The sequence below is a fragment of the Cyphellophora attinorum genome (assembly GCF_001299255.1).
Source record: "Cyphellophora attinorum strain CBS 131958 chromosome Unknown Contig21, whole genome shotgun sequence".
NCBI classification, from domain to species: domain Eukaryota; kingdom Fungi; phylum Ascomycota; class Eurotiomycetes; order Chaetothyriales; family Cyphellophoraceae; genus Cyphellophora; species Cyphellophora attinorum.
Genome location: NW_017253249.1, coordinates 98,458 through 124,769, shown reverse-complemented (window position 1 = coordinate 124,769; position 26,312 = coordinate 98,458). Strand labels below are relative to the sequence as shown.

The 26,312-nt window shown below is 53.5% G+C and overlaps 12 protein-coding genes across 12 annotated transcripts; 6 read left to right on the top strand and 6 right to left on the bottom strand.

Annotated features, from left to right (window-relative positions):
* Positions 1-204: 204 nt before the first annotated feature.
* On the top strand, positions 205-3,979 carry AB675_3063 (putative dioxygenase subunit alpha YeaW; the record flags this gene model as incomplete). The annotated part of the gene is made up of 7 exons (XM_018143085.1): positions 205-1,004; positions 1,054-1,287; positions 2,135-2,448; positions 2,501-2,595; positions 2,656-3,432; positions 3,478-3,890; positions 3,952-3,979. 7 exons carry the CDS (start codon positions 205-207, stop codon positions 3,977-3,979), a joined length of 2,661 nt encoding a protein of 886 aa, XP_017997883.1.
* Positions 3,980-3,999: 20 nt separating this feature from the next.
* Positions 4,000-5,256, bottom strand: AB675_3062 (putative trans-sulfuration enzyme; the record flags this gene model as incomplete). The annotated part of the gene is made up of 1 exon (XM_018143084.1): positions 4,000-5,256. The coding sequence occupies one exon, from the start codon at positions 5,254-5,256 to the stop codon at positions 4,000-4,002; it is 1,257 nt and encodes a 418-aa protein (XP_017997858.1).
* A 1,296-nt stretch (positions 5,257-6,552) lies between these two features.
* AB675_3061 (uncharacterized protein) lies at positions 6,553-7,091 on the top strand (the record flags this gene model as incomplete). The annotated part of the gene is made up of 2 exons (XM_018143083.1): positions 6,553-6,633; positions 6,663-7,091. 2 exons carry the CDS (start codon positions 6,553-6,555, stop codon positions 7,089-7,091), a joined length of 510 nt encoding a protein of 169 aa, XP_017997917.1.
* A 323-nt stretch (positions 7,092-7,414) lies between these two features.
* AB675_3060 (uncharacterized protein) lies at positions 7,415-7,954 on the bottom strand (the record flags this gene model as incomplete). Its single annotated transcript, XM_018143082.1, has 3 exons — positions 7,415-7,477; positions 7,554-7,806; positions 7,899-7,954. The coding sequence occupies 3 exons, from the start codon at positions 7,952-7,954 to the stop codon at positions 7,415-7,417; spliced, it is 372 nt and encodes a 123-aa protein (XP_017997790.1).
* A 704-nt stretch (positions 7,955-8,658) lies between these two features.
* AB675_3059 (Glucan 1,3-beta-glucosidase) lies at positions 8,659-10,909 on the top strand (the record flags this gene model as incomplete). Its single annotated transcript, XM_018143080.1, has 6 exons — positions 8,659-8,912; positions 8,966-9,221; positions 9,260-9,386; positions 9,441-9,641; positions 9,976-10,447; positions 10,501-10,909. The coding sequence occupies 6 exons, from the start codon at positions 8,659-8,661 to the stop codon at positions 10,907-10,909; spliced, it is 1,719 nt and encodes a 572-aa protein (XP_017997946.1).
* Positions 10,910-11,633: 724 nt separating this feature from the next.
* On the bottom strand, positions 11,634-13,698 carry AB675_3058 (putative transporter; the record flags this gene model as incomplete). Its single annotated transcript, XM_018143079.1, has 8 exons — positions 11,634-12,283; positions 12,333-12,404; positions 12,464-12,692; positions 12,742-12,896; positions 12,935-13,114; positions 13,161-13,282; positions 13,331-13,503; positions 13,555-13,698. 8 exons carry the CDS (start codon positions 13,696-13,698, stop codon positions 11,634-11,636), a joined length of 1,725 nt encoding a protein of 574 aa, XP_017997868.1.
* A 1,274-nt stretch (positions 13,699-14,972) lies between these two features.
* On the top strand, positions 14,973-16,382 carry AB675_3057 (uncharacterized protein; the record flags this gene model as incomplete). The annotated part of the gene is made up of 2 exons (XM_018143078.1): positions 14,973-15,122; positions 15,273-16,382. 2 exons carry the CDS (start codon positions 14,973-14,975, stop codon positions 16,380-16,382), a joined length of 1,260 nt encoding a protein of 419 aa, XP_017997974.1.
* Positions 16,383-16,979: 597 nt separating this feature from the next.
* On the top strand, positions 16,980-19,565 carry AB675_3056 (V-type proton ATPase subunit a; the record flags this gene model as incomplete). Its single annotated transcript, XM_018143077.1, has 1 exon — positions 16,980-19,565. The coding sequence occupies one exon, from the start codon at positions 16,980-16,982 to the stop codon at positions 19,563-19,565; it is 2,586 nt and encodes an 861-aa protein (XP_017997797.1).
* A 636-nt stretch (positions 19,566-20,201) lies between these two features.
* On the bottom strand, positions 20,202-21,293 carry AB675_3055 (Aflatoxin B1 aldehyde member 3; the record flags this gene model as incomplete). Its single annotated transcript, XM_018143076.1, has 1 exon — positions 20,202-21,293. One exon carries the CDS (start codon positions 21,291-21,293, stop codon positions 20,202-20,204), a length of 1,092 nt encoding a protein of 363 aa, XP_017997817.1.
* A 1,252-nt stretch (positions 21,294-22,545) lies between these two features.
* AB675_3054 (Ubiquitin-60S ribosomal protein L40) lies at positions 22,546-22,818 on the top strand (the record flags this gene model as incomplete). Its single annotated transcript, XM_018143075.1, has 2 exons — positions 22,546-22,557; positions 22,621-22,818. The coding sequence occupies 2 exons, from the start codon at positions 22,546-22,548 to the stop codon at positions 22,816-22,818; spliced, it is 210 nt and encodes a 69-aa protein (XP_017997843.1).
* A 604-nt stretch (positions 22,819-23,422) lies between these two features.
* On the bottom strand, positions 23,423-24,586 carry AB675_3053 (Protein YIP5; the record flags this gene model as incomplete). The annotated part of the gene is made up of 4 exons (XM_018143074.1): positions 23,423-23,794; positions 23,830-24,251; positions 24,303-24,357; positions 24,413-24,586. The coding sequence occupies 4 exons, from the start codon at positions 24,584-24,586 to the stop codon at positions 23,423-23,425; spliced, it is 1,023 nt and encodes a 340-aa protein (XP_017997869.1).
* Positions 24,587-24,849: 263 nt separating this feature from the next.
* AB675_3052 (GTPase-activating protein gyp10) lies at positions 24,850-26,177 on the bottom strand (the record flags this gene model as incomplete). The annotated part of the gene is made up of 3 exons (XM_018143073.1): positions 24,850-25,724; positions 25,798-25,926; positions 25,982-26,177. The coding sequence occupies 3 exons, from the start codon at positions 26,175-26,177 to the stop codon at positions 24,850-24,852; spliced, it is 1,200 nt and encodes a 399-aa protein (XP_017997892.1).
* Positions 26,178-26,312: the final 135 nt, after the last annotated feature.

Here is a 26,312-nt window from a genome sequence, read left to right as displayed (position 1 = left end):
GGAACAAGGTGAGATCATGCCGTGTTCGTCTCCGTGAACGGGAAGAGCGAGACCGTGAGAGTATCTTCCGCGAGTAGAAGCCCTCAGCGTTATCTTTTATATTCCAAGCCATGAACGGTTCATCCTGTGCTGAAGCACCGTCGGGCATTTGGTCGACCGTAGCAGCTACTCGTGTCAGCTGTCCTCCTCATCAAAATGATTGACATGGCACAGAGGGCAAATGCCTACGGGCCCCCAGAGCAACAACAGTCCCGAGCACTGCCAGCTTCCTGGTACTGGAGAGACGAGCTGTACCAGTTGGAAAGGCGAGCCATATTCTCCAAGCGATGGTTGCTCGTAACTCATAAGTTGCGATTCACGAAGCCCGGAGACTACCTTCGCTTCGAACAGGCCGGATATTCCTTTGTGCTTTGCCTGGCTAAGGATGGCAAGACTATCAACGGCTTCCACAACGTCTGCCGACATCGAGCATTTCCAGTGGTCACCGAAGATGCTGGGAACGCGAGGATATTCTCGTGCAAGTATCATGGCTGGTCATACAGTATCAACGGTCAGCTTGCTAAAGCACCTCGGTTCGACACCGTATCCTCGTTTGACAAGACCGACCACGGTCTGTTTCCTGTTCACGTGCACATTGACGCCTTAGGCTTTGTCTGGGTCAACATGGACGCATCGTCGACTCCAATACCGTGGGCGGATGATTTCGAGGGGGTTGACACCCAAGAGCGGTTCAAAGCCTTTGATACCTCCAATTACCACTTCGACCATGTCTGGACCGCGCCAGGCAACTTCAATTGGAAAACACTTGCCGACAACTACAACGAATGTTATCATTGTCAAATAGCCCATCCTGATGTCAGCAAGTTGGCCGACTTGTCCTTTTACTACACAATTTCCAAACCTGGGTACATTCAGCATTTCTCGCGACCGAAGCAGGGAAAGGAAACCGACGACATCAAGAACGTCAGCACATATTACTTCCCGAATGCCTGCATGACCATTACGTAGGTTTGAGATCGACCTTGTGGCATGTGTAGCTGACAATCCATCTAGGCCCGAATTTTTCTACATGATGCGGTGTGTACCTTCGTCGGCCAGCACGGTCACGATGGAATACGAGGTCTACCGCCACAACGATGCGACCGACGAGGGATTCGAATACATTGATGCCTGGTTCAAACGTGTGCTTAGTGAGGACAAATACTTGTGTGATAACGTGCAGAAGAACTTGAACGCGGGCGTATTTGTTAATGGAGAATTACATCCCGAACTTGAAAGCGCGCCATTGTACTTTCAAAAAACTGTCAGGCAGTTATTGATGGACCATCGCAGAAAGGAGAAGGAAGCAGGGCGAGAGTTGTGGCCAAGCTCTCGGTCGTTGCATAGGTCCGGGCGTACCAACCAAGAGGAGGAATTCTGTAGCGATCTGGCCTGCACCATCTCGCAGGACCGCGAAGTAGAGTGGTGATGCTTGGCATAGAGCGGTATCTTCCATTGATAGTCTGATGAGCATCATAGGGCAGACAATTGATAGACATCCAGGCCAAGGCACCAGTCCAAATATAGTTAGCCTAGTCTGCTTGAGGAGTGATATCTCTCTTGCAGCCTTGGAGACTCGGAGGATTGATACCTCCACATGCTTCGGCATCTATTCTAGCTCCAAACATGACCTCTTCCGCCTATATCTGATGGTTTTACTTCCAGCACCACGGTTCGTGTACATCGTCATGGGATGCGATGCAGAGCCGTTCCCACAAGCGCCTTCATCAAGCGTGCGATAACTGTCGGTAGGCTGCTCCAATGGCGAGAACGGTTGTGAGATGCTTATGACTGCAAATAGCAGGAAAAAGACGCGATGCCCAGGTGAGCGGCCGGCGTGTTCAACCTGCACGCGTCTCTCGCAAACATGCAATTACCCGGAGGAGAGTAGGGCAGCCTCGGCATTCAATCACGAAAATGCCAGCTCAGCGCATACGGTACGTGGTATCCGCATCCGGATATTGCGTTGACTGTGGGACTCATGTTGCGAATCAAGGAGACCCGGCTGGCAGAACTTGAAGCCAGATTGCGGAGGGTAGAGAAGCAGAAGTACAAGACTCGAAGTCTGCTGATCTCCCCACTGACAACACCTCAGTCTCCTTCCTAGCAGCGATGTCATGAACGACGTGGCCGTCTGTTACTTCCGCTTTTGCCACATGCAGCCTCTGTGGCTGTTCGATCCGGCCGAAATGACGTCCATTCCAGACTATCGCGAAGAAATATTGTTTTCTCTCCTGGCACTAGCTTCGTGTCACTCAAAGCATCCGTTCTTACGCGGTCGAGCCGACGAATTGAGCGAGAGTTACGCCCAAGCCGCCCGAGAACACCTGATGCAGCGCATCGCGAAGACCGGAGCCTCGCTCTCGACGATACAGGGCCTCTGCATGCTGGCGCTCGCTAACTTACAAGGTATGCTAGATCACTGTCAGCCCGCGGCGACCATACTGACTAGGCCGGCCAGCCAACAATTTAGTCCTCATGCAACTGCACATTGGTTTAGCGGTCACCCTCACAAAGTGCGCCAGATTCGATTTCGAGACACGCACTTCCGAGGACGTAAGTTTACATGCAGAGTCGATGCGGAGGGTGTTTTGGAGTCTTCACTTGCTGCAACAGATGTATGGACAGCAAAGCTCGGCTACGGATATTTTGGAGGATATCTCACGTCCCCGATATGTCGCGGCTCACGTAGACTTCCGGAAGAAGTTGAGTGAGCTCCCGCCATTTTTGCCACGAGAGGACACGATACTCCGCCGCAGCACTTCTGTGCCTCAAAAGAACAGCGGAGTCTGGGCGTACATGATCCAACTTGGATCGCTCTGGGCCGAAGTGCGGACCTATGTGAAGCAATGGGCTGAGCAGATTGATTCTGCGCCTGCTCCGTGGTCGATCGACTCCGGTTACGCTGCGATTGGTAGCCATTTAATGGATCTGGAAACCAAGCTACCTGCTCGACATCGCTTCGACCTTGCACGTTTTCCCGACCAGAACGAACAACAACTGCAAGAGAATCGTGAATACTGGAGCCCTTGGATATATCTCCAGTTCACGTACCATACGATCCACAACATCTTGAACCACCCATTCTTGTACTCAGCCAGACCTCGTCAATCGGCGCAACTCGCTGTTCCGAATACTTTCTGGAAGACTTCTTCAGAACTTGCCTTCATCCACAGTACCTGGGTCGCTCGGCTGATCGATATGGTGACAAGTAAATCGTACCGCGTCTCAGATCCATTCATCGGTCACTGTACAGCAATTGCAGCCACTGTGCACATTTACTTCTGTCGGGCTGCGGACAAGACTACCAGAGAATCAGCGATAAGCAGACTTTCACGATGTGCCGCATATCTCGCGGAACTAGCCTTACTCTGGCCCTCGTGCAAATTTCTAGTAGGTTTTCAGTCTGCGTATAGATGAGTGCTAACTTTCGATCAGCACGCCAAGCTACAAGCCTTGGTTCAGTCAGCTTTTGCGTCCGACACGACGGATCCAGAGAATGTGCCTCGAAGAACTATCTCCATCAACACGCAGCTGATGTGGGATATCATCCTTTACGCTTCTGGCACGAATAAATTCACGTCGGTTGTTGGAGGCCTCCGAGACGGAACAGAGTTTCGGAGTGACTCTGATTACGAAGAAGACAACACCATCGAAATGGAAATCTCGCACGAACCTACAATTGAAGTCATTTTATCGAACGGGCAGGCAGTGCCACCCCAGTCAGGCCAACGACGGAGCCGAGACAACACCAGCCATTTGCAGTACAGTGATGATGCGAGCGAGCAAGCAGAAACCTCGGGTGTGCCTGCAGATAGCAGCATTGAGCGCTCTGATCCCAACGGCCTTGCGTCTTGGCCAGTGCCAGCGAATGCCTCGACTCTGGACATGACTTACGACCCGTTCTTCCAGTTTCAGATTCCTGGAGACCCGTTCCTGAGCACATGGGAGGTCGGAAACCTATAGTTTCGCCTTCTGCGAAGCTACCGCTCGGAGACCTTGCACAAGATCGGCCAAGAGATCCTCTGGACTTTCCACGCCGATGCTAACCCTCAGGAAATCCTTGCTCACAGTTGAGTCCGTCATTGTGCGCCACTCAATCAGACTTTCGACACCGCCGAGACTGGTTGCGTGGTGGAAGAGGAGCAATTTCGACGGGAGGCTCTTTGCGGCATCGACCTCGCGCAATGTGAGCGCAAATACCGGGCCATACCCTCGTGGCATTTGCTTCCGTAGCCAGTCTTGCGCGTCTTCCTGTAAACTGGCATGGTGTACCTCTTTGACCACCCTCCGAACGATCGCACGTTGCTCGTCGCCTAGGACATTCGTCTGAGGCGATGTCGACAGAGCGGAATGCAGTGCACGCACGATATACTCGGCTGACTGGCTCTGACGAAGGACTCTCATTTCGAGCGTCCGCATACTCCTCGTCCCAAGCCAACTATCGAAGCCCGCCATAGTCGATCCGAGGAACAATCGATCCTGGTGAAGTTTCTGAAACCAGTCTTCTCTCTTGACCGCGAGAATCCCGCAAAGGAAATCGGAGTGGCCCCCAATGTACTTGGTTCCGGAATGCATTACGATATCCGCGCCATGGAGGAAAGGGTCCTGTAGTGGAGGTGGCGCAAACTTTGAGTCTACGCTGAGGAAAGCGCCCCGGGAGTGAGCCCGATCGGCGTAGTACTGGATGCTTAAAGCTTCACCCGTTGGATTGACGGGAGTTTCGAGATGAATGAGATCGCCCGAGTCCAGCTCATCGATTGCGCAGTCCAGCGGGATTATCTCAGCGCCAGAAGCTCGAGAATAGAGCTCGAGAGTTCCGTGACATCCATGGTAGCCTGCACCGATAGAGACTTTTCTTGGGTTGAGAAAGTTGAGTAGGGCATGGAAGGAGGCCAGACCAGAAGAATACGTGATGCTTGGATGGCCTATGATGGATGTCAATAGTGCCTCGAGACGTGTCACTCCCGGCGTCGATTGTCGGGAGTAGCAATGCTCTCCTACGTCGAGGATTGGATAGGATGGTCGTTCATGATGGGGGCGCAAGCGCGCTGGATCCCGAGGATAGCGGAAGGTTGTGCTCACATGCACTGGAGGCGCGACGTCGTCAGTTGTGTTGAGAACGTCATCGGCGTGCACCGCTCGGGTCGAGGGTGCCAGGCGTAGCAGTGCGGTCGCGAGATTCTGTCGGAACTTATAGATCGCTTCGTCGTCCATGTTGATGGGCTATGTGGTTTGGTGAGGAGAGGTGTACCTCTCACGAGGAGAGCCCATAGTGCAGCATGTCAAATATTGAACATAGGATGTAGTCGGCTGCTTACCATAAAGCCCCCACGAGCGGTCACGGCCAGGTACAGTGAGGCTGCTTTGCCTCATAACTTCCAGGCGCTGTGGTCTCGGCAGAAGATCGAGGTCTCCCCGGTCACGTGAGTGTGTCTCACTGGGGGGGTCCTTGACGGGCCGACGGCTAAGCGAAGTGTGGGCAGAACTCAACTCAACTCAACCATCGCAGATGGACCTCACGGAAACCTCGCTATCGTCGCTTTAGAGCCACTTAATCCAGGTAGAGGCCTTTTGGTGACTGTAAGGCTGTCTACCAAGACGCGCGAAGTGATGAATGAAGAGCGCCGAGATGAACAGGCCGCCATCATTAGGTAAGTCCCGCCCTCCCGATTGGTGTGCCTGGCCTAGGATCGTATATCCATATTCTCGGATCAGCAAGAACTTGAACGCTTGCTACCAACAACGAACGCCTTCAGGAAGCCATCGAGCATAGAATCACTGAGCAGCATGTAATGAGGTTGGCTCTCGACGTCGAGCCGGTTGTCTCCATTTGATGCAATATGTATACACATATGATGACGTTGTTGCCTGGGACGGTTCTCCAAGCACTGGCAGATCTAGAAGCATTCCGCCGCCTCTTTAGACGCCCCACTTGACGTTGTTTCAGGCACGCGTGGAGGAATGCTCGAGCCTCCCACCCTGAAGTCGTCAGCCACCTCTGGCCTGTTGGAGTTCAACGACGACGGGACAAGAGGCCGGCGGAGATGCTGCTCTTCCATGAGGTCGAGTGTCTGTCGGTGGCGATGACGCACCCTCAGCCGTGGGTCTTCCGCGGTAAAAATCTTGCAGCGTGCAAACCATTCGTGGTTTCTGGGCGAGCGATTTCGCCGCTCAAAAAATCTGCGCTGTCCAACCAGACTGCTGGGGACGACATCTGCAGATACTCCAAATTGCCCTGAGAAGCTAGGGCAGCCGTCAAGCTTCTGCAAGGAGTTTGCTTGTACCAAGGTCGTGCACCAGTGCACTGCTAAAATCCACACTACAGCCAAGTTCTGGTACGCAGCATTGCGTTCTCGTAGCAGGTAAGCAGGGGGTGGCGGGCGCTATGCTTATGAATAGCGAAAGGCCCAGCACGAATACCTTTACTATTTGCTGTGGCCATAAGCACATCGTAGCCGCAATCACCTTCGCCATCAAACGCGCCAACCGAACGCGACCGCAGCCGACACGATGCGCTACGTCTTCCTGACGGCGTTCGCCGGTCTGGCTGTTTCGCAGCAGACCTTGAACGCATATCCCAGATCGGCGACGGTCAGATTCAGGCACCCACAGGCCCTCAGCCAGCACCGCCCGCCTCCACAGCACCGCCAGCCTCCACAGCACCGCCAGCATCATCCGCACCACCAGCATCAGCCGCACCACCTCCAGAATCACCCGTTACAAGCACTACAACCACGGCCCCATCAGCTCCTGTCCCACAAACAACGATCCCAACTTCGGCGGAGCCTGTACCAACCACAGCACCTCAGCCACCGCCGGAATCTCCAGAGATACCGACTCAGAGACCTGCAACTACCGCCTATTCCAACTCAACAACTATTCCTGCAGCTTCCTCGTCGATTCCCGTCGATCAGACCACGGTGCTGGTCACGAATACCCAAGCCAGACCGAGTCAGACGATCGCACCGCTTAATGGTGCTGCGGTCAACCATATCAGTGGTGCCGCTCTCGGACTGCTCATTGTGTCGATACCTTTCTTCATGCTGTGAAAAGAGCTCGCGCAGCGAGATCGTTGCTTGATGCACATTGAATCGGGATGGAAGGGGCCACTGTTTTCGGACATGTCGAGAATCAGATCTGATGAATTGACGAATGTTTCTTGGGGGACCAGGGCAGCACTGAAGCGCCCTGACTATTTTCGGAGTCGATGGATAACTCCGTGTCAGTAGACATGATAGAGCAATGAAACGCATATAGATCGCAATCCGTTGGTTTGTCTTGCTCGGTGCTGTAGGCTTGTGAGAGATTGGTCAGGTGTTTCCATTTCTTCATCTAACGACATCTAGAACCTCTTCGCATCATCAACGGATGATCAGCTCTTCTGTCCACCGCCTTGCCCCTGCTGCACCCACTGCGTAAACTCCGCTCGCTTTGCCTGTCAGACGACTCCCGTTAGCATCCTCATCCATACTGATCCTGGACAACCCTCGGGCTGCACGGCGCATACGTACCCGTATATCCATAAATCCTACCCGCTCCTCCAGTCCCGCAAATGGGTTGAAACCCGCTTCCTTGTCCCCTTTCTCAATCTTGCCTGCCCGTGTGCTCCAACTGATCGGCTTCAAGGATGGAGATCCCAGCACCAAACCCAGACACGCAAGGCCCACTGCTATGATGGTCTCGACCTGTATATCTACGGGTAGCGTCGTCGAGGACTTTGTGGGTGATGAGGCGCGGCGGCTGGAAAGGGCGGAGAACTCGTGGCTGAGTAGGCGCTGTTGAGCAGAGGGTATTAGTATGCGCTCGGGACATCTGTGATGGATGCGGAAGAGGGGCGAATAGCATGAGACTCTTACGCGTGGAACAGGGAGAGGATGCCAACGAGGACCATGAAACGGGACAGGAGCGACATCGCGTCTGAGAGGGTTGACGGAGGTGCTGAAGGATGGGTGTAGAAAAAGACGATGATGAGATTGCTTGCAGTCGCCCGGGTTCAAATTGTCTCCAACATGGAAATGTCGCGGCTTGGCGCGCCGCGGAGCGGAACCTTGGAACTTTTGCAAGGCTGTTTCCAAGTTCTCCTCCTGGTACACTCTTACAATACCTTTTCTTCAAGACGTATGACCACATTTCCCACTGAGAGCAGCGCCATGCTGTGCCATCATCATAATGATGCTCACTACCCGACACGTTATACGCTGCCAATCCCAAGGATGCCGCGTCGCGAGATGATGAGCCGCCCCAGCTCTGCATTCAGTGCCCTTGCTCGCGTTTGCTACGATGCACATCCGCGTCTTTGTTGCTAGGCAAAGACCGCCTGCTCTGTTTGCATGTCTTTGACCACGTCAATGGAGGACGCGTCCTCGCAAGGCTATATAGGTTTGCAAGGCTATATAGGTTTGCAAGGCTATATAGGTTTGCAGTTGCACCTGGATACCGACAGCTGAAGCACTTGCTCCAATTTTCTCTGCCGACTTTTGTGTCACTCGTTCACAAGTAATTTGGCGCATCCTTACTCAAGACTTGTCTTGACTATCCTTCGCGATTGAGGATCGGTAGGAATCACACCCCGAAAGTCTCTGAGAACGTTCGATCATGTTGTGCAAATCCACGCTCATGGCAGCACTGCTGGCTGTCCCAGCCGCCGCCAGAGGACTGTTGGGCTTCGCTGTTGGAATGAATAAGCCTGCCGGTGAATGCAAGACCACCACAGATTACAGGCTGGAATTCCAGCAGATCACGGCCCAAACAGATGCCACTCTCGTACGGACATACTCAAATGCCGATTCGAATGGGCAGGATTGCGACGTGGTGAGGCAGATTCTCCCTGCTGCGAAAGAGAATGGTCTGCGAGTACTTCTCGGTACTTGGTGCGTTGCCCGATCCGCGGGTTATTCGCACCGATGGAGCTGACCATACGTAGGCCTGATGGAGGTGGACAAAGCTGGGAGAATGAGAAGGCAGCGCTCGTGCGCGCCAATCTGACACAGTACGGCGAAACTGTCTACGGCATCACCGTCGGCTCTGAAGGCATCTATCGCAATGGCCGTGACGCTAAGAAGGGATACACCGAGGCTCAACTCATCCAATGGATCGGTGAAATGCAGAAGCTGTTTCCGACAACATTGATTGGAACAGCAGACACGTGGAGCGGCTGGTCTACCGGCAGGATGGACAACGTAATCAAGAGTGGCATAAAGCTCGTCCTCGCCAACAGCTTCCCCTACTGGCAAGAACAAAACATCGGCAATGCACCAAGACATACTTCTACACCTTGAGCCAGGCGCTGGGCCACATCCAAAATCTCACCAATGGAGGCGAAGACATTACTTTCTGGAACGGCGGTAAGACTGACCCAAGCCGCAGCATTAGTACCATACTAACTTTGACCGTCGTAGAGACTGGCTGGCCAGGCAATGGCGGAACCAACAACGGCCCATCCGTGGCCAGTAACTCAAATATGCATACATACTGGAACGAGGTTGTCTGCGGCGGCCTCGCGTGGGACATCGACATGTTCCTTTTTGAGGCTTTCGACGAACCTCAGAAAGGTGAGGCCACTGGTGATAATGGGCAGACGATGAACGAACAATATTGGGGTTCGTTCGACCAGCTTAGACAGCCCAAGTTTAACATGAAGTGTCCTTTTGCGAACAGAACTCAGTCATAGTGCCATGAGCATGGTTTGAGACATAACTTTGCATAGCGAAAAGGCGTTGTCGAGCTGTGTCAAGCAACGAGATAACAATTTTGGGTGTTGCATATTTTGGAGTAGATAATTGGCATCAATATCCCTCGGTCAAATGCCGAACACCTCTTCCAATGCACGTCTCTTGACACTTTCGAGCGTTTCCTATATCCACACACTACGTAGCAAGATGCATACGACGTCTCCACGCCCCATATTAATGACCCTCACTCGAGCTTGAGCAGAAGATGATTACTCGCAAACCACTATTCTTCGCCATCCGCCCCGCTGCTCGTCCATCAGCAACACGAGCATTCACCACTCGCATCCAACAACGACAACAATCACATCCGCTTTGTCTCCCAACACGCCCTTTTTATCAGTCACGAGCAACTCGTCCTCAGCAAGCCAGAATGTCCTCCTCAACACCAACCCCCATCCAACCCTCCACCGAACTCAACCCCCAACACCTCGAAACCCTCGCCCAGTTCTCCCCATGCGACATCTCCGACGCCTCCTGGCCATCGACCCCTCCCTCCCACAATCCGGATTCCTCGCCGACATTACCCCTCTCACCACCTCATCCACCACCACCACCCGCATCGTCGCACCAGCCTCAACCCTAAAACTAATCCCCAAGTCCCCCACCCCATCTGTCCCAGTCCCGGAGCCCCTCCCGTCAGACCACCCCAATGCAGTCCCCAAGGATAGCCATTGGTAGATATGACACCCTCTAATTCTATCGTTCTGATACAAAGCGCAACCAACAGCTACGCCGCCTCCATCGGCGGCATCATGGCCCTTCGCATGTCCCGCAACAACGTCCGCGCCTGCCTCATTTCCGGCCGCGCGCGCGACCTTTCCGAGCTCAACGCCGTCAGCCTGCCCATCTGGACCGGCAAGGGACTAAGCAGTGTAGCGACCGGCGCGGAAGCGAAGGTTTGGGGGCGGGAATGCGAGATTGAGATTGGCGGCATCAAAGTGAGGCCTGGCGATGTGGTGTGTTTGGACCATGGGGAAGGTGTAGCGGTCGTGGTGCCCAGGGCGTTAGTTGAAAAGGTGGTGGAAGTGGTGGGCGGGCTGGTGGAGAGGGACGAGAAGGTTGTAGAGGCTGTGAAGGCGGGGATGAGTGTGAAGGAAGCGTTTGGGAGGTTTAGGGGGAAGGATACTAGGGCCTGAGGTTGGAGTGAGTCGGGTTCATTGGTCCAGGCTACGCTATGCACGGAGAGCATTAAGGGTCGCCTGCAAGATATACAAGCAAGCATTACGATTTGCCAGTTTCATGTATACTGAAGCTCGGGACAGCGACTTCCTCGCCCATTGGGAAGGCCAGCCGGCGGATTATCTGGCATATGTCTAGCTACGCTACTCTGGCATGTATGAGGAACAATACAGTCTGTCTCAGAGGTATCGAGTAGGATGTTATGTCGGCCGTTAGCTCAACAGATTCGTGCAATGCCCGCGAGACTTATCCGTCGCCGGATGACAGGAATGACCATATGTCCAAACAATATGTCCGCTCCTACTCTCGCCACCTAGAGCCATTGCCTCATTGTACAACAACTTCGCTATCAGGCTCCGGTGACTCGAAGTCAGCCTGGGAAGAGGTTATCTGAGGGAGCAGCTGCAGGGCGGCTTCGCCAATGCGGATGAGATATAAATGCTCGAAGGGAAGACACATCGCGAAACATAAAGAGGATGGCAGCTCAGTCATACCTCAGGGTTTCTGGAGTTGAACAGGGTGTTTACACCACACTGTTGCTCCCGCTTGTAATGCTTTTCAAGACCGTGCGCCCAGACATCATGCACATCGTAACGCATACCTTGTCATAGACCAAGTCGTGCTTGGTCATATGGCAGAAAAATAGCATTCGAGCCATTTGAGACAACTTGGAGCAATCTCTTAGTCCTCCCTTACAGCACCAGCCGTGATCTGCATCGTCATGAACTTCCTGATGTCCCTCAAGAAGAATGCCAGGATGCAGGTTGTCCCTCCGAATGCAATACTGATCCAGTACGGATACTGGTACGCTAGCGCAAACGCCTCTTGCGATGACCTAACAATAAGATCGAACGCCACGTCCTTGCGCATCACCAGCGGACTGGCGTCAATGAACTCCTGTAGTTCCTTGAATTGAAACGCCCCAACGTACGTGACAAGAACCGTGACCGCGTCCAAATTGTCAGGCGAGACAATGCCTTGCTTGATGATCCCATCGACGGCGACCATGGGCGTGGCATATGCGATATACTTGCTCTCGACGGCGTTGTAGTAGGCAGTGAAGGCGACTGCGCCACCGATGTAGCGGACGGCGAGAGTTATGGCTGTGATGGTCGCGATGAGGTCGGGTGGGCAGATGATCTGGGCGATGATGCTGGCAGGGATGATGACAGCGCCGCAGCCGAGTGAGGCGAATAGGACGATGGCGTAAAGAGTGTTGATGTTGTCTGGGTTTCCTACGCTCATGGCGCCGCAGAAGGCAGTCATGATTACAGTGGCGACGATCATGAGCTCCTTGATGCGACCTTTGATGTAGGGGAGGAGTGCGAGAGCTGTGACTTGGTTAGTGAGTGATGGCAGATGGGACAGTGAGAGACTCACCAATGAAAGAGCCGCCGATGATACCGAAGCCCATGGGCAGTGTTCGGAGACCAATCTTGACTGGTCCAGGACCTGTGAAAGGAATGGAGTGTTAGCCATGTTCTTGTTTTCAACACGTTGATGCTGCCTACCGTAGACATTGTAGATCTGAGATGGCCACATCATGAGCAACACAAAGAAGTTGCCGCCAGACACGAACGTGATGATGAGGATGATGATCATGGTGCGCTTCTCGAGGCTGAAGATCCGCGCGGGCACCATTGGGTGTGGCGCAAACTTCACTTCCCATACGAAGAATGAAATGATGAGGATGATGCCGAGGATGAATGGTGCAAGCACATGAGCGCTCGTCCACTTGTACTGTTGATGATTAGCAAGTCCGTCTACAAGAGAAATAGATCGCCCATACCTGCACAGCTCCCCATTGCATGCCCATCATGAAAAGCAGACACCCTCCGATCGAAAGCAGACCACCAATGTAGTCAACCTTCCTTAAAATTTCCATCTTGGTGGGCCTGTGCCTGACAGGTGGATCCTTGTAGAAGATGGCAACGAAGATTAGGCCTAGAAAGTTCCAGACCCCGACGAGGATTCCGTTGTACCTCCAGTTGGAGTGGGCGGCGATGAGTTGAGCCATAGAGCAGAGGGGCAGAATGGAATGATGGCGAAGACAATAGCTCCGACATATTTGCCTCGCTTAGCTACCGGCACAAGTTCACCAGTGCCGGCAAGGGCGATGAGCTCGTTCAGTCCTGCTCCGAGGCCGCTGAAGACTTGACCGCCTGCTTCGTGTTAGGTCTGAGGCATCAGAGGTCGAGTAGCACATACAAATGGCGATGTTCATCGTGTGCGCCGTTGCAGTGATGACAGGGCCGACGATGAGTGTGACCTGACCAACCATAGCAACGTTGCGCCGACCGTACATATCTGATAGTGCGCCAACGAAGGGGCTAGCATTTGTGAGGTCTGTACCTGGCAGCAGGGTGACTGTGGCTTACCAGAGAGCCGCATTCGGAATAAGGTAGCCGATGACGAACCAGACGTATCGGTCCACGCCACCAATATCCGAGTAGATCAGTGGCAAAACGCTACCGAAGAGATATAGCGGGATCTGACTGCCAACCCACAAGAAAGCCATTGCGGTCAAAGATAAAAACAGGCGCCAGTTCATCTGTTGCAATCGTCAGCAAGGCGTCGGCCGCCATGGCCCGAGGGCACAAACCTCTTGATGAATGTAGCCATCGTCCTCTCCGCCTTTCTCAGCGACTTGCTCATCCTGTCTCGAGCTGTTGCTGGGTGAGATGGTCTCCAACTCCTGCGCTTGAGCACCATGCTGGTCTTTGGTCTCTGGGATGTCTTGCCCCATTTTGATTGTTCCAATGATTCCAACGATGTCTTGACCACACGCATGTCGGCAGGGTAGTTACCCTCACTATATACCAATATACCATGCCGCGGAAGCATATCTTGGGAGGCAACCTTCCCCGCAAATCTGGGGTTTCTTACCGAGTAGTCTTGCGGGGATCCTACTAAATTGGTGAATAAATTCATGGTACACAGGATTCGGCAACTGTCATTCGATGTGCTACCGAGGCAAGCAAACTCTCTTTCGACATTAGCACTGGACTTGTGCGCGCAGATCTGGTTGGTTAGTGAGCAAAAGTATTGAAAATCGCTTGAGGCTCCGCGAATCCGGGGATCTCGTGTGGACAATCCAAGGATTTAAGCGATCATCGTGAGCTTGGCTATGCTGCCGCCAGACCTGCCACGGTCTCGTCAGTGGTCAAGGAGAACTCAGGCGGATAGCCGGCCAAGTCTTTGCCTGCCAACAGGATCTCTCGTTGTATGAGTGGAATGGCCTGGCCTCAACGATCCTTGCTCGTCTGCGAACAAACGAGGAAGACAACGGTTAAAACGTTCATGTCTGGATATTTTGCTGCCGAAGATGGCTCTTTCGCAGCAGGAAGAGTACTTAACCTCGGTAGGAAGATTCGGTTCAGAAAGAGATCGGTCGCCCTGGCATAGATCCTAATAGGATGTGTCAAGCTGAATATGCCCCGACGACACTGACCAGTGTGGGCCTGAACAGCGCTGTCGATACCTTGATATCAAGCCAGCTCGAAAGATGGTTGCTGACTGAATGACAACCAGGGACATTACCATTATGAGGTCCATTGACAACGTCCCCCTCAGGCTGGTCCGTGAGGTGCAATTGGCACAGCGTCCATTCAACTTACTGAGAAGGCAACACAAGGTGATCGAGAAGTCCCGATTCTACGGGCGGGCGCTCTCCTATGTTGCCTTCTTCTGAATCCATTGGCTCTCTCACCTTTGCAGTATTTGCAAGTCAATCACAACTTACCCCTTGTCATGGTCCCTTCCATCACCAGTCTGCGACACAAAGGCAATTCACTCACCAGCCTTGTCCACAGTCAATATAAACGCCTTTTCAACGTAACAGTCATGCAGCAGTCACTTCCTCGGGTCACTTGCCTGATGGACTTAGCAAGTCTCCACGTGACTTGCAGCGAGCTCGTTGAGGCGGTAACGACGAGGAGATGACTCTCTTCAACTGCATATTTGTCACCTTCGACCAACAGTCCTTTTCGACCCCACCAACGTGATTGCAAGGTCGACATCATGGCGCCGACTAGCAACAACGAACAAGTCATTGACCTCGACGATTCTGAGGCTACCCCGGAGCGTCGTCGAACAGGAGGCACACAACCCACGAAGAGAGTCAAGAAACCCGCTCGCAAGGAAAATGCCAGCGAAGCAGGGGACCCCGGTGTAAGTCCTCTTAGCCAAGTATCGTGCGTCGTCTCTTTGGCAGTCGATGGAGATCAGCGTCTTGAACTGTTGCTGTACTCTGACAGCAATCAGTCGAGTTTTTCCAACGCTCTGAGTAGCGAACAGCACATTTGCTAACGATTGACGCAGAAAGTCCAGTTCCCTGCTGGAATCCCGGCCAGTGTCACCAAAATGCTGCGAGACTATTTCGTCAAGAAGCAATCCAACGTGGTTCCGATCGACATCTACTACATGCAGATCCCATTCGGCATGAACGACAAGCATAAGTCCAAAGCTGCATACTTCATCGCTGCGACCAATGAGCTCTGCGCAGTCAGTGCCTATCATCTGCCGTGGATGAAGAATCAGCCCGGTGGTAGCAGTGGGCATCTGCTCATCGCTGAACATCCGTCGTTCGGTCCAGGTGGCAATGTTCTTATTCGCGTCAAGAAGAACTCGAATGAGTTTCGTATCTGGCGTGGCGTCAACGACAATCCCTTTGACCAAGCTCTCGTTGTCAAGAAAGCGGTCGATGACACATTCGAGCACAACGGTCGGTACACTGGCAGAGGCAAGTCTCCAAAGACGCCGTCTACCGGTGCTGCGTCACAGCGTAAACCACGCAATCAACCTCCGGTACCTCAGTACACAACACCCACTCCCATCCGCTTCGTTGATGGTGGCTACGAAGATACAGGTATAGGTCAAGGTGGTTCTCCTGTGCCTGGATCGTCGCCTGCCTACCCATCGCCGACTGTTGGTGGTGTATTCCGCCAACGTCTCCCAGTTCAGCAGTATGGGCTACCACAAGGGTCTCCACAAGCCTCGGTGAACAAGAGAAAGCGAAACGCTGTCGAGGACGATGATGGGTCGGATGTCGATTACGATGGCGACAATAAGTACTCAAGCGGTCGACCATTGTCTTCACCTATACGTGGCACACAATCTGCTGAACCGCAACGCTCGAATGTTGGTCAGTCTATCCACTTCCATTTCGATGGTCCCATCCCGCGTATGCGTACTTTGGCAACTTGCGACGACATCCACAAGTTCTTCACCCAGTGTACTGCGAGCGAGTTGATCACGTCCCTGGATCTATACCCGAACGTTACAGCAACACTCACCGGACTCTTCGAAGGTCCCGAGAAATACGTCATTGCCGATCAGATCGATTTCGATGAGTTGGTTCAAGCAATACTGGCAGATGGTCGATGGAATGTCGAAGGTGCTATGTGCGTTGTTCGGGTCACTAAGCCTTGATCCAAGCATGCTTCAGTGCATTTCCTCGAAGAAAGCCATAAACGGCAGTCCGGGCGACAAGTGCGATTGACGGTCCATTGGAGGCCTCCCTGGCGTAGTATTTGAGGTCCCGGGCCCACAACCCAAGTGTTTGTCACATTGCGGGTAATGTAGCCAGGAGCACCAAAGATGCCACAGTTTAGCTAGTGCTGGTGCAGGTGCTCCTCAAAGACTTATTCAAAGGGCTCCTCAAATGTTCAGACAGAACTAGAAGTCATTGAATTCATTGCCATCGAAGATCATGCACAGTCGTTCGACCATGTTGCATCATTGCAAGCGAGGTCGAATTCAAATGGTACGCTGCGCGACACATGCCATAGACGCAGTAGATAACTACGGTGGGGAGAGGAGGCAAATGGTTCATCCGAGCGGCCAAGAATGCCATCTTCGACATCATCGTTCTCCGTGGAGTAGAGCTACCAGGCATCGATCAAAGCTCCGACATTCCCTTTCTTTATTTGTCTGGCTGTTCAATCGACAGCAGACTGCTTGTTTCAAGCCTATACATCACACTGACAAGGCCTGGGCGGCCCACGAGCTCTCTCCCACCCGCCCAGTATGGCCTCGAAGGACACCATCTTCCGCTCGGCGGACATGTCGTTGACCCAGTTCTACATCTCCAACGACATCGGCCGCGAAGTAGTATCTGCAATGGGCGAGCTTGGCATAGTCCAGTTCCGTGACCTCAATGCCGAGACAACTGCCTTCCAGCGAACCTTCACAAAGGAGATCCGACGCTTGGACAATGTCGAGCGCCAGCTGCGATACTTCAGAGCTCAGATGGAAAAGGCTGGCATCGAGATGAGAAGCAGATTCGATTTTGACGATGACATGCTTGCCGCACCTCAAGCGAACGAGATCGATGAGCTCGCTGAACGTTCCGAACACCTCGAGGACCGTATCTCGAAATTGAACGAGAGCTACGAGATCTTGAAGAAGAGGGAGACTGAACTGACGGAATGGCGATGGGTTCTGAAAGAGGCTGGCGGTTTCTTCGATCGAGCGCACGGCCAGACTGACGAGATTCGCCAGAGTCTGGATGACGACGACGCACCTCTTCTGCGGAACGCCGAAGCTGAGGAAGGTCGAGCCATGAACGGCGATGCAGACCGATCGCAGCAACAGTCATTCGCTGTTATGAATATCGGCTTCGTATCTGGTGTCATTCCTAGAGAGAGACTGCCCGCCTTTGAGCGAATTCTATGGCGAACACTTCGTGGCAATCTTTACATGAACCAATCTGAGATCCCTGAAGTTCTGATCAATCCGGAGAACAACGAAGAGGTCAGGAAGAATGTCTTCGTCATCTTTGCCCATGGCAAGGAGATCATTGCGAAAATCAGAAAGATTTCAGAATCCCTAGGAGCCGACCTGTACAACGTTGACGAGAACAGCGACCTGCGCCGCGATCAGATCCACGAAGTCAACACTCGTCTGAGCGATCTCGCAAGCGTCCTCCGCAACACCAAGAACACTCTCGACGCCGAGCTGAATGCAATTGCTCGATCGCTCGCCGCATGGCTGATCGTCATCAAGAAAGAGAAGGCTGTGTTTGATACACTCAATCGCTTCTCCTACGATCGTGCTCGGAAGACGCTTATTGCCGAGGCATGGGTGCCAACGAACTCCCTGCCGCAGATCAGAGCCACTCTGCAGGACGTCAATGACCGCGCCGGTCTGTCGGTTCCAACCATTGTCAATCAGATCAAGACGAACAAGACGCCGCCTACTTACGTCAAGACCAACAAATTCACAGAAGGGTTCCAGACCATCATCAACGCTTATGGTACTGCCAAATACCAAGAAGTCAATCCTGGTGTCTACACTATCGTCACCTTCCCCTTCCTGTTCGCTGTCATGTTCGGTGACTTCGGTCATGGCACGCTCATGACCATGGCAGCAGCAGCAATGATCTACTTCGAGAAGCCTCTGTCACGCTCGAAGCAAGACGAACTCTTCGCCATGGCATTCTACGGTCGCTACATCATGCTCATGATGGGTATCTTTTCCATGTACACCGGTCTAATTTACAACGATGTCTTCTCCAAGGCTTTCACACCCTTCGACTCTGCCTGGGAGTATCCCGAAGAAGGCCGTCCAGAAGTCACCGCACACCTCAAAGGCTCCTATCGCTACCCGTTCGGCCTCGATTGGGCATGGCACGGTTCTGAGAACGACCTCCTCTTCAGCAACAGTATGAAGATGAAGCTCTCCATCCTGATGGGCTGGGCACACATGACTTTCGCACTGTGCTTCTCCGCCGTCAATGCTCGCCACTTCAAGTCTAAGGTCGATCTGTTTGGCAACTTCATCCCCGGCATGATCTTCTTCCAGGCCATCTTCGGCTACCTCGCTATCTGCATCGTTTACAAATGGAGCGTCAACTGGCAAGAAGCGGGTCGCAACCCGCCTTCCCTGCTCAACATGCTGATTCAGATGTTCCTCTCTCCCGGTACCGTCGAAGAGTCCGAACAGCTCTACTCAGGCCAAGCCGGCATACAAGTCTTTCTGCTGTTGATCGCCGTCGTCCAAGTCCCCATCATGTTGCTTCTCAAGCCATACTGGCTCAAATGGCAGCACCAAAAGACCACGGCACAGGGCTACCGTGGCATAGGAGACACGAGTCGCATCACTCACGCTTTGGACGACGATGACGACGATGACAGTCGGCCCGACCATCAGACCAATGGCCGCCCATCCCAGGACAGCGACGAAGGCGCCATGATCACCGAAAATATCAACGACGAAGAGCACGAAGAATTCGAATTCTCAGAGGAGATGATCCACCAGGTCATCCACACCATCGAGTTCTGTCTCAACTGCGTCTCTCACACTGCTTCCTATCTACGTCTTTGGGCTTTGTCGCTAGCGCATCAGCAGCTGTCGGTCGTTCTGTGGAGCATGTCCCTCGAAAACGCCTTCGGGTCAAGCGGCGCGACGCAGGTGATCATGATAGTGGTGACGTTCTTCTTGTGGTTCGTACTGACGATCGCGGTGCTGTGTGTCATGGAGGGCACGAGTGCCATGTTACACTCGTTGAGATTGCATTGGGTGGAGGCAATGAGCAAGCATTTCGTTGGGGAGGGCGTGACTTTTGAGCCGTTTAGCTATAAGGTCATGCTTGAGGAGGATCCTGTGGAGTAAGCCAGTTTGGTGGTTGTGTGAAGTAGTACTAGGTCGCGGTCTACACAGTGTACGTGCGCAGCAGTGTTCAAGTGTTTCATTCATAGAAATAGCGTCGTATGCCTAATGAGCAGCACGTACAGAAAATGCTACGGTTGCAGCAGTGGAAGTCATTCGCGCGTCATTTCTCCCTCGCATTGGAATACCCAATAACATGTACGCAGGGACAGCACTGGAAGGCAGGTCGAAGTGGATGCGCCAGGCAGCGACTGATCCTGACTCATGCAACGACCAGTGCAGTCTGTCTGGCCAAGCAGTGAAGTGATCGTATCGGTTTGCCTCGGATCGTTGATGTCGTGAAGAGGTATAAAGATCCGTCTCGCCCTCGACATTACGCCTTTCCCTTCTATCACCACAACGGCCGATTCCGATGCATTTCCCGACATTGTCATGCCTTGGTAGTGCCAGCTGCTACCTGGTGGGACGAGCGTTCGCGGTATAGTCGATGTCTTCTGTACAACCTCATTGAAGAAAGAGTAGGTAGGCTGAAGACGATGATGCCGACCTTGATTCATGGTACTTGTTTCTCAATGCTGACTACCATAGCTACATCACAAGGTACGGTGAACATGCCCAGAGTGCCTTCCCCAGACTCGCTTACTTCACCTCCCTAACCTCAACCTGCGCAGCCGTCGTCTCTCCCTTCCCAACCACCCCCTCCCCCTCCATATTCTTCACCTCACTCCTCTCCTCAGGCGCCCAGTCCCCAATCCAATCCCAGTCCCCTGGAACACCCTCCTTGACCTGCTCCCATACACCCGAGACCGCATCCGCAATTTCCTCGGGCAGTGGTCCACGCTCAAGTCCCGTCAATGTCTCCTCCAGACGTGCCTCGTTCCTCGCGGCCACTATCATACCATCTCCTTTTGAGTCATCCAGCGCAGAATGATATCTCACCCACCTCAACGCAACCTCATGTCCCGAAATCCCATATTTTGTGCCCAAGTCCTGAACGTGTTTGATGGCAGCACGTGCTTGCGGAAAGCCGTAGAACCGGCGTTGGAGGTCGCCTACGGCCCCCTCCTGCGTCAGCAGACTCGAGCTCGCATCAAACGCGCCGCTCGCAGACGGGCTCCACGCAATGAAACTTATCCCATGTTTTCGCAGCAAGGGGAAGAGCTCAGCCTCAGCGGAGCGCACGAGCGCGTTGTAGTGGCCTTGGTAGACTGCTGGGAGGGGAAGGTTTTGGGTTGTGCAGATGGAGATGATTTCTTTTACTTCGGAGAGGGAGTAGTTGGAGAGACCCCAGCGGCTAGCCAGACCCTCAACGACGAATCCAGCGATGACGGGCACGGAAACAGTCAAGGGTGTTGTGCGATCGGGGTAGTGCAGGTAGATTGTGTTGATCTTGCCAACGCCGAGTGACTTGAGGCTGCCATGAATCGAGGCGCGCAGCTTCTCGGGGGAGTGGTCGCCGGGATTGGAGAGGACCTTGGTGTCGACTAGACCACCGAATTGGGTATGGGTGGTAAGGCCGATGAGCGTCTCGGAGCCGCCGTGCGTGCCGAAGGCTGGGTAGAGGCGGGAGGTGTCGATTGTGGTGTGGCCGTGGGCGTGGAGGACGTCGACTAGGGGCTGGAGTTGGGAGACTTCGGTGATGTTGGTGACGGCTGAGGTTTCTTTGTAGCCGAAACGGCCGCCACCGAGGAGGATGGCTGGGGCGTTTTGAGGTATAGTGGTGGACGGCATAGTCGCGGGAATCGCTTGTTGGCTTTGTTTATGGTTCCAGTATTGGTTGGTGCGATTGTTGAGATGAATTGAGAGTCGAAGTTGTGTTAGTTGACTCACTGCTACCTAATCTACAGTCAGAGCGAGAGTGTCCTTGAGGTCATATACCTTTTCGACAGTCTTCTAGGCATGAGCTTGTGGTTGCACGAGGTATCACATAGTCAGCCAGCACCTACTAGTTCGAGACGCCTTGGCTGCTTGTCAACTCTCACGATAGCCCGCTGCGCCAAGGGCATTCTCTTTCCGATACTGGTGCGTGTTGCCTGTGTCAGCAATGAGAAACGAGAATGTTATGTCCGATGCACAAGAAACGAAGCAGGCGTTGCGGACAGGTCAGATGTACAGTCCGACAGGTGACGAGCTAGGCTAGGCCACCGCAAAATGCACAAAGACAGACTTTTCAGACATGCAGGATCAGTCGTGTGTAGGCTGACGATATGGCTGCTTGAGAAGTTTGAGAGTCGTGTTTTGAGCACCGAGATCAAATTAGAGAAGCACATTCCCGACGAGACTTTGTCATCTTGCAGCTCACGAAGCTTGAACAACGCCTCCCAGGGACTCGGCGGACAAGGAAGCGGACGAAGTCTGCGGACATCACGACAACGGTGAGAACGTGAGGTCAACTTTGACATCGATGCTGCCGACGACGATTATCCCCGAGTCTGGCTTACGCAAGGCTGCAGAATCGAAATCGAGCACGTGACGGATGGCAAGGCTGAATCTTGGCGCACATTGATCGCCGCATCTCAACGACCTCATCGGCCTACGACTTTGTCTTTCTCCTCGTCGACATCACCCACACTTTCTGATCGAAGGTCCTGTCAAGAGTAAGCGAACCACCTGTTTCCTCGTATGCGCTATGCTAACAACCTCACAGTGCAGATGTAGGTCTCCTCATAGCCTTCGATAAACCCGCACATTCGCCCCTCTTCGATCCCAGCGAGAAGACTGCAATAGAAGTACGGAACTAACAGGAATGCGAACAGCTTCGTCAAGACCCTCACGGGCAAGACCATCACCCTCGAGGTGGAGTCTTCAGACACCATTGACAATGTCAAGAGCAAGATCCAAGACAAGGAAGGCATCCCACCTGACCAGCAACGCCTGATCTTCGCCGGCAAGCAACTGGAAGATGGCCGCACTCTATCAGACTATAACATCCAGAAGGTAAGCTTGCGCACTACTTGTACAGCATTCGCTCGACCGAACGACGATGGATACTATGGTCAATTGGAATCATATGACTGCGGCGAGAGAGAAACAGTGCGCTGACACCGTTTTCAACCAGGAATCCACCCTCCATCTCGTCCTCCGTCTCCGAGGCGGTATCATCGAGCCCTCCCTCAAGGCCCTGGCCTCCAAGTACAATTGCGAAAAGATGATCTGCCGCAAGTGCTACGCCCGTCTGCCACCCCGTGCCACCAACTGCCGAAAGAAGAAGTGCGGCCACACCAACCAGCTGCGGCCGAAGAAGAAGATCAAGTGATCGATTCGCTACATCCGAAGGGAGGGCAGTGGGACGGCTGTGCGCTGGTGGCGGACGTGTTTCATGCGACGAGCAGATGGGCTTTTGAGCATGGTCTGGCGGAAGCGGGAAAGAGTCACCGAGATCTTCGCCCTTCCGCCTTGCGTTCAATAGTGAGGGCAAACGATTGCGGCTCTCTCGCTGAGGCCATCGGTCACTTCGGCTGTGGAGTTTACAAGAGGTATCAAGAGTAACTCAATAAGCATGACATATTCCAAGACCAGCCTTCGACGTCCATCAGCATTGGATCCGAGCCCCCGATCATACTCATCCTACCGTATGACCAAATCTACTCAATCGCTATACCGCAATTACCTAAGCATGTGCTTGAGAGACAACCAAACAGCACAATCCCATATGTGTGGCATATCATTGCTGGCGTAGTCGTAAATTGAATCTTTGCACGTCGTGATCTGCGACGCTACGCTATGCCTCAACAACGTGGTTTCTAAGCGAAAGATAGAGCAGCATGGCTGTAGATTCTGCCGACTCGTAGGACGGAACCCTCTTCGATTACACTCTAGTACTGGTACAAAAGCCTGTGACCGCCCCCTTCGCAATGCGTTTAGAAAATCATCATGCGCCCAGCAGCACCCCCATCACCAGCAGGCACCTCACCTCCACCTGTCGTATCTCCCCCTCCACTCCCACCACTCTTCGCCGGACTCCCATGACTAAAGAACAACACCTTGATCGCCACCGCCATTCCCGCATGCAACACCACCACCGCGACCAACAACACCTGACTGATCTTCTTATCCGTCGCGCTGATCACCGGATACAGATTCTTCAACAGGAAGAACACACTAACCGCAAACCCGACCCCGACCAGCACGTAATTCAACGCATTCAACGGAGACCAGCTCAGCAGCGCAACGATGATCCAGAATAGATTTCCGTAGCCGTACAGCGCCCAGCATTCGACGAGTTCGAGGCCCTGCGCGCCAAACCAGCGGAGGGCGGCCCAGAGACCGAGCGGGACGAAGAGGGTGTACCCGTAGATGAGGCTGCGGCGCCACTCAGGAGTTTGAAGTCGTATTCGAAGTGTGCTTTGCCCTCGCTTGCTAGCTTCTGACTGATCGTTCCTGTCAAGAAGAGGATGACGACGACGGTGGTCGCGACCCAGAAGGGCCCGTAGAGGTCTGGGTTGCCGTCGAGGGTGTCGAGGAAGGGCGGGGTTGCGGGGAGGAAGGGGATCAGGGCGGTGCGGCAGCGGTGGAGGACGGTCGTGGTGTCGACGTCGAAGAATTGGGCGTAGAAGGAGATCGTCCAGAGCATGCGCTTACCCGTCGCAGCGGGTGCATCGTTGGGGAGGGTTGCTGGGTTTGTGGAGGAGGAGAGGAAGGGCGTGCTGTCTGGTTGGACTTTTCGGGCGTTGGGCGGGTTTGTGAAGTCTGTAGAGTTGTATTAGTCATGGACGAATCGGAAACGTAGTGGTAGCGTACTGGACTGGTGGAAATCGAGGCCATCGTCTTGTAGATCGGTGTGGCCTAGGTCGCCCTGAACACACGGGTTAGCTTGGGTAGTGTAGGATGCTGAGGATGTTGGTGCGCACCTCTTGATCCACATCGACCACGACATCGTAGCCCCTGTTCGCCATCCTGACGATGAGATGCGAATTTGATCGTGTAGGCGAGGGTTGTGCGATGTCATCAAGCGAGTAGGATGGCAGTATGTTTAGTGGAGGACGTGTCGTGCCTGCGTCGTAGCCTTGCGCGGTCGTGGCCATTTCTCCACTCTTTGGAATTCCAGCTTGACTTCAAGATCGCGATTGAGACGTTGGCAGCGACATGTTGGCAGTTTGCGTGTGACAAGCAGAGATCGATCAAGCGGTGTTACACAGACAACACGTCTCATCTACATTGCCTTGATGGCTGGCTGGTCGATGCACGTTGCGCGTCTATCCAATTGTTGTACATAGAGTCTAGAGTCCTCCCTTGCGCCTGCTTTCCCTGCCCCCTTCGCTGAGCACGACATCTGGTGTACAAAGTCTTAACGCCGCACCATTCCAAGCAGGTATTGCGCAAATGAAACGAGATGCTGGTCATGTCCTGACCGCCTCAGGTAGAAGGACAAAACGCCCAGCCCCAGTGCGACTGCACCAGCAGTAATGGGTAAGCGGTTACGCAGAGCTGTCTGCATTGCCTTCTGCATTCTTTTCTCCCACTGGACTTCTGCTGCTTGTTTTCGAAAACATTTCTCTGCATCTGCCACGCTGAGTGGCTGTCCAGGATGTGTCGACTTGAGAACGCTGGAGGAGGATATGCCTCGCCAACCCCTTCCCGGTAATCGGTCTGGTGGGAATTGCTGAAATACCTCCAGTGCTCGAGCAATAAGTGGCTCCAGATTGAGTGGCTGCGGAAGTTTCTGAAGCACAGCAAACAATATTTCATCCTCTTCGGGTGCAAATTCCAGCAGCTCAGCACGCCGTGACATGATAATGGCAGCAAACAAGTAGATGCTCATGACTGGTTCGTGAGCTAGTATGAAATCGAACAGTCTAGCAATGTCACTGTACTGCTCGATCTGATGAGCGTACAGAGTAAGTGCCGCCGGGAGGGCGTAAAGGGGATTCGGCAGTGTCAGGTGTTTGGCAAGTTCCAGATCGGCTGCGTACAAGATGCAAGGCAACAGAGCCAGATGCTTCTTGACCGGATCCATGGTTGGTAACATGTAGTCCCGAATGCGGAACAACGAGATCGATTCGATTGCCGAGTATGCCGCCTCTGCGCCAAGGACAAGCAGGACGACCTGAACGATGTCATGAAAACCTTGGAAGTAGCAAAGCATTGGATGGGTCCGTAGCACTCGTACAATGAGATCGGACAATACGCGCTTGCGTGCGTCAATGACTTTTGGCGATTCGTCTATGTATGGTCAGCCGACTGCGAACCAGTCCGAATAGCGATGTAGGGGTTGGTGGAGGGTGTCAATACTGACTGCTGGGATAGTAGACGAACGCCCGGTTCACGTCTTTCTCGACCTGCTCCTCATCGCGGTGTGCCGGTAGCTGCTTCCAGTCCGTATTCGTACCATCTGATGATCCTGAGCATTGGAGCAAAACCGGCCCTGGGCTGAGCATTAGCATCTTGACTGACTCTCTAAGCGAAACGAGAAGTCTCACAGGCTAGTTGGCGCAGACCATCATCGAGTAGACCGCCCTCGGAATCTGCTAGTCGCCCCAGGTACTGCAGATCCGCTTTCTGACAAGCCTGCTTGATCTGGACACGTTTCATGGTCGCATTGCTGTCGTCCAACGGAGGACGTTGTTCAAGAGAAGTGGCGCCTGCATCACCATGCTTTTCCTCCGCATCGCTCATCTTCCAGAGACCGCGCTGCGACGTTGAACGTCCGAACTGCTCGCACCCGTCCCCGACCTCAGATAGGCACCAGCTCACAGACTAAGGGGATGAGACACACTTTATTGTTGATGCAGTTTGCTCGCATGTCGCTAC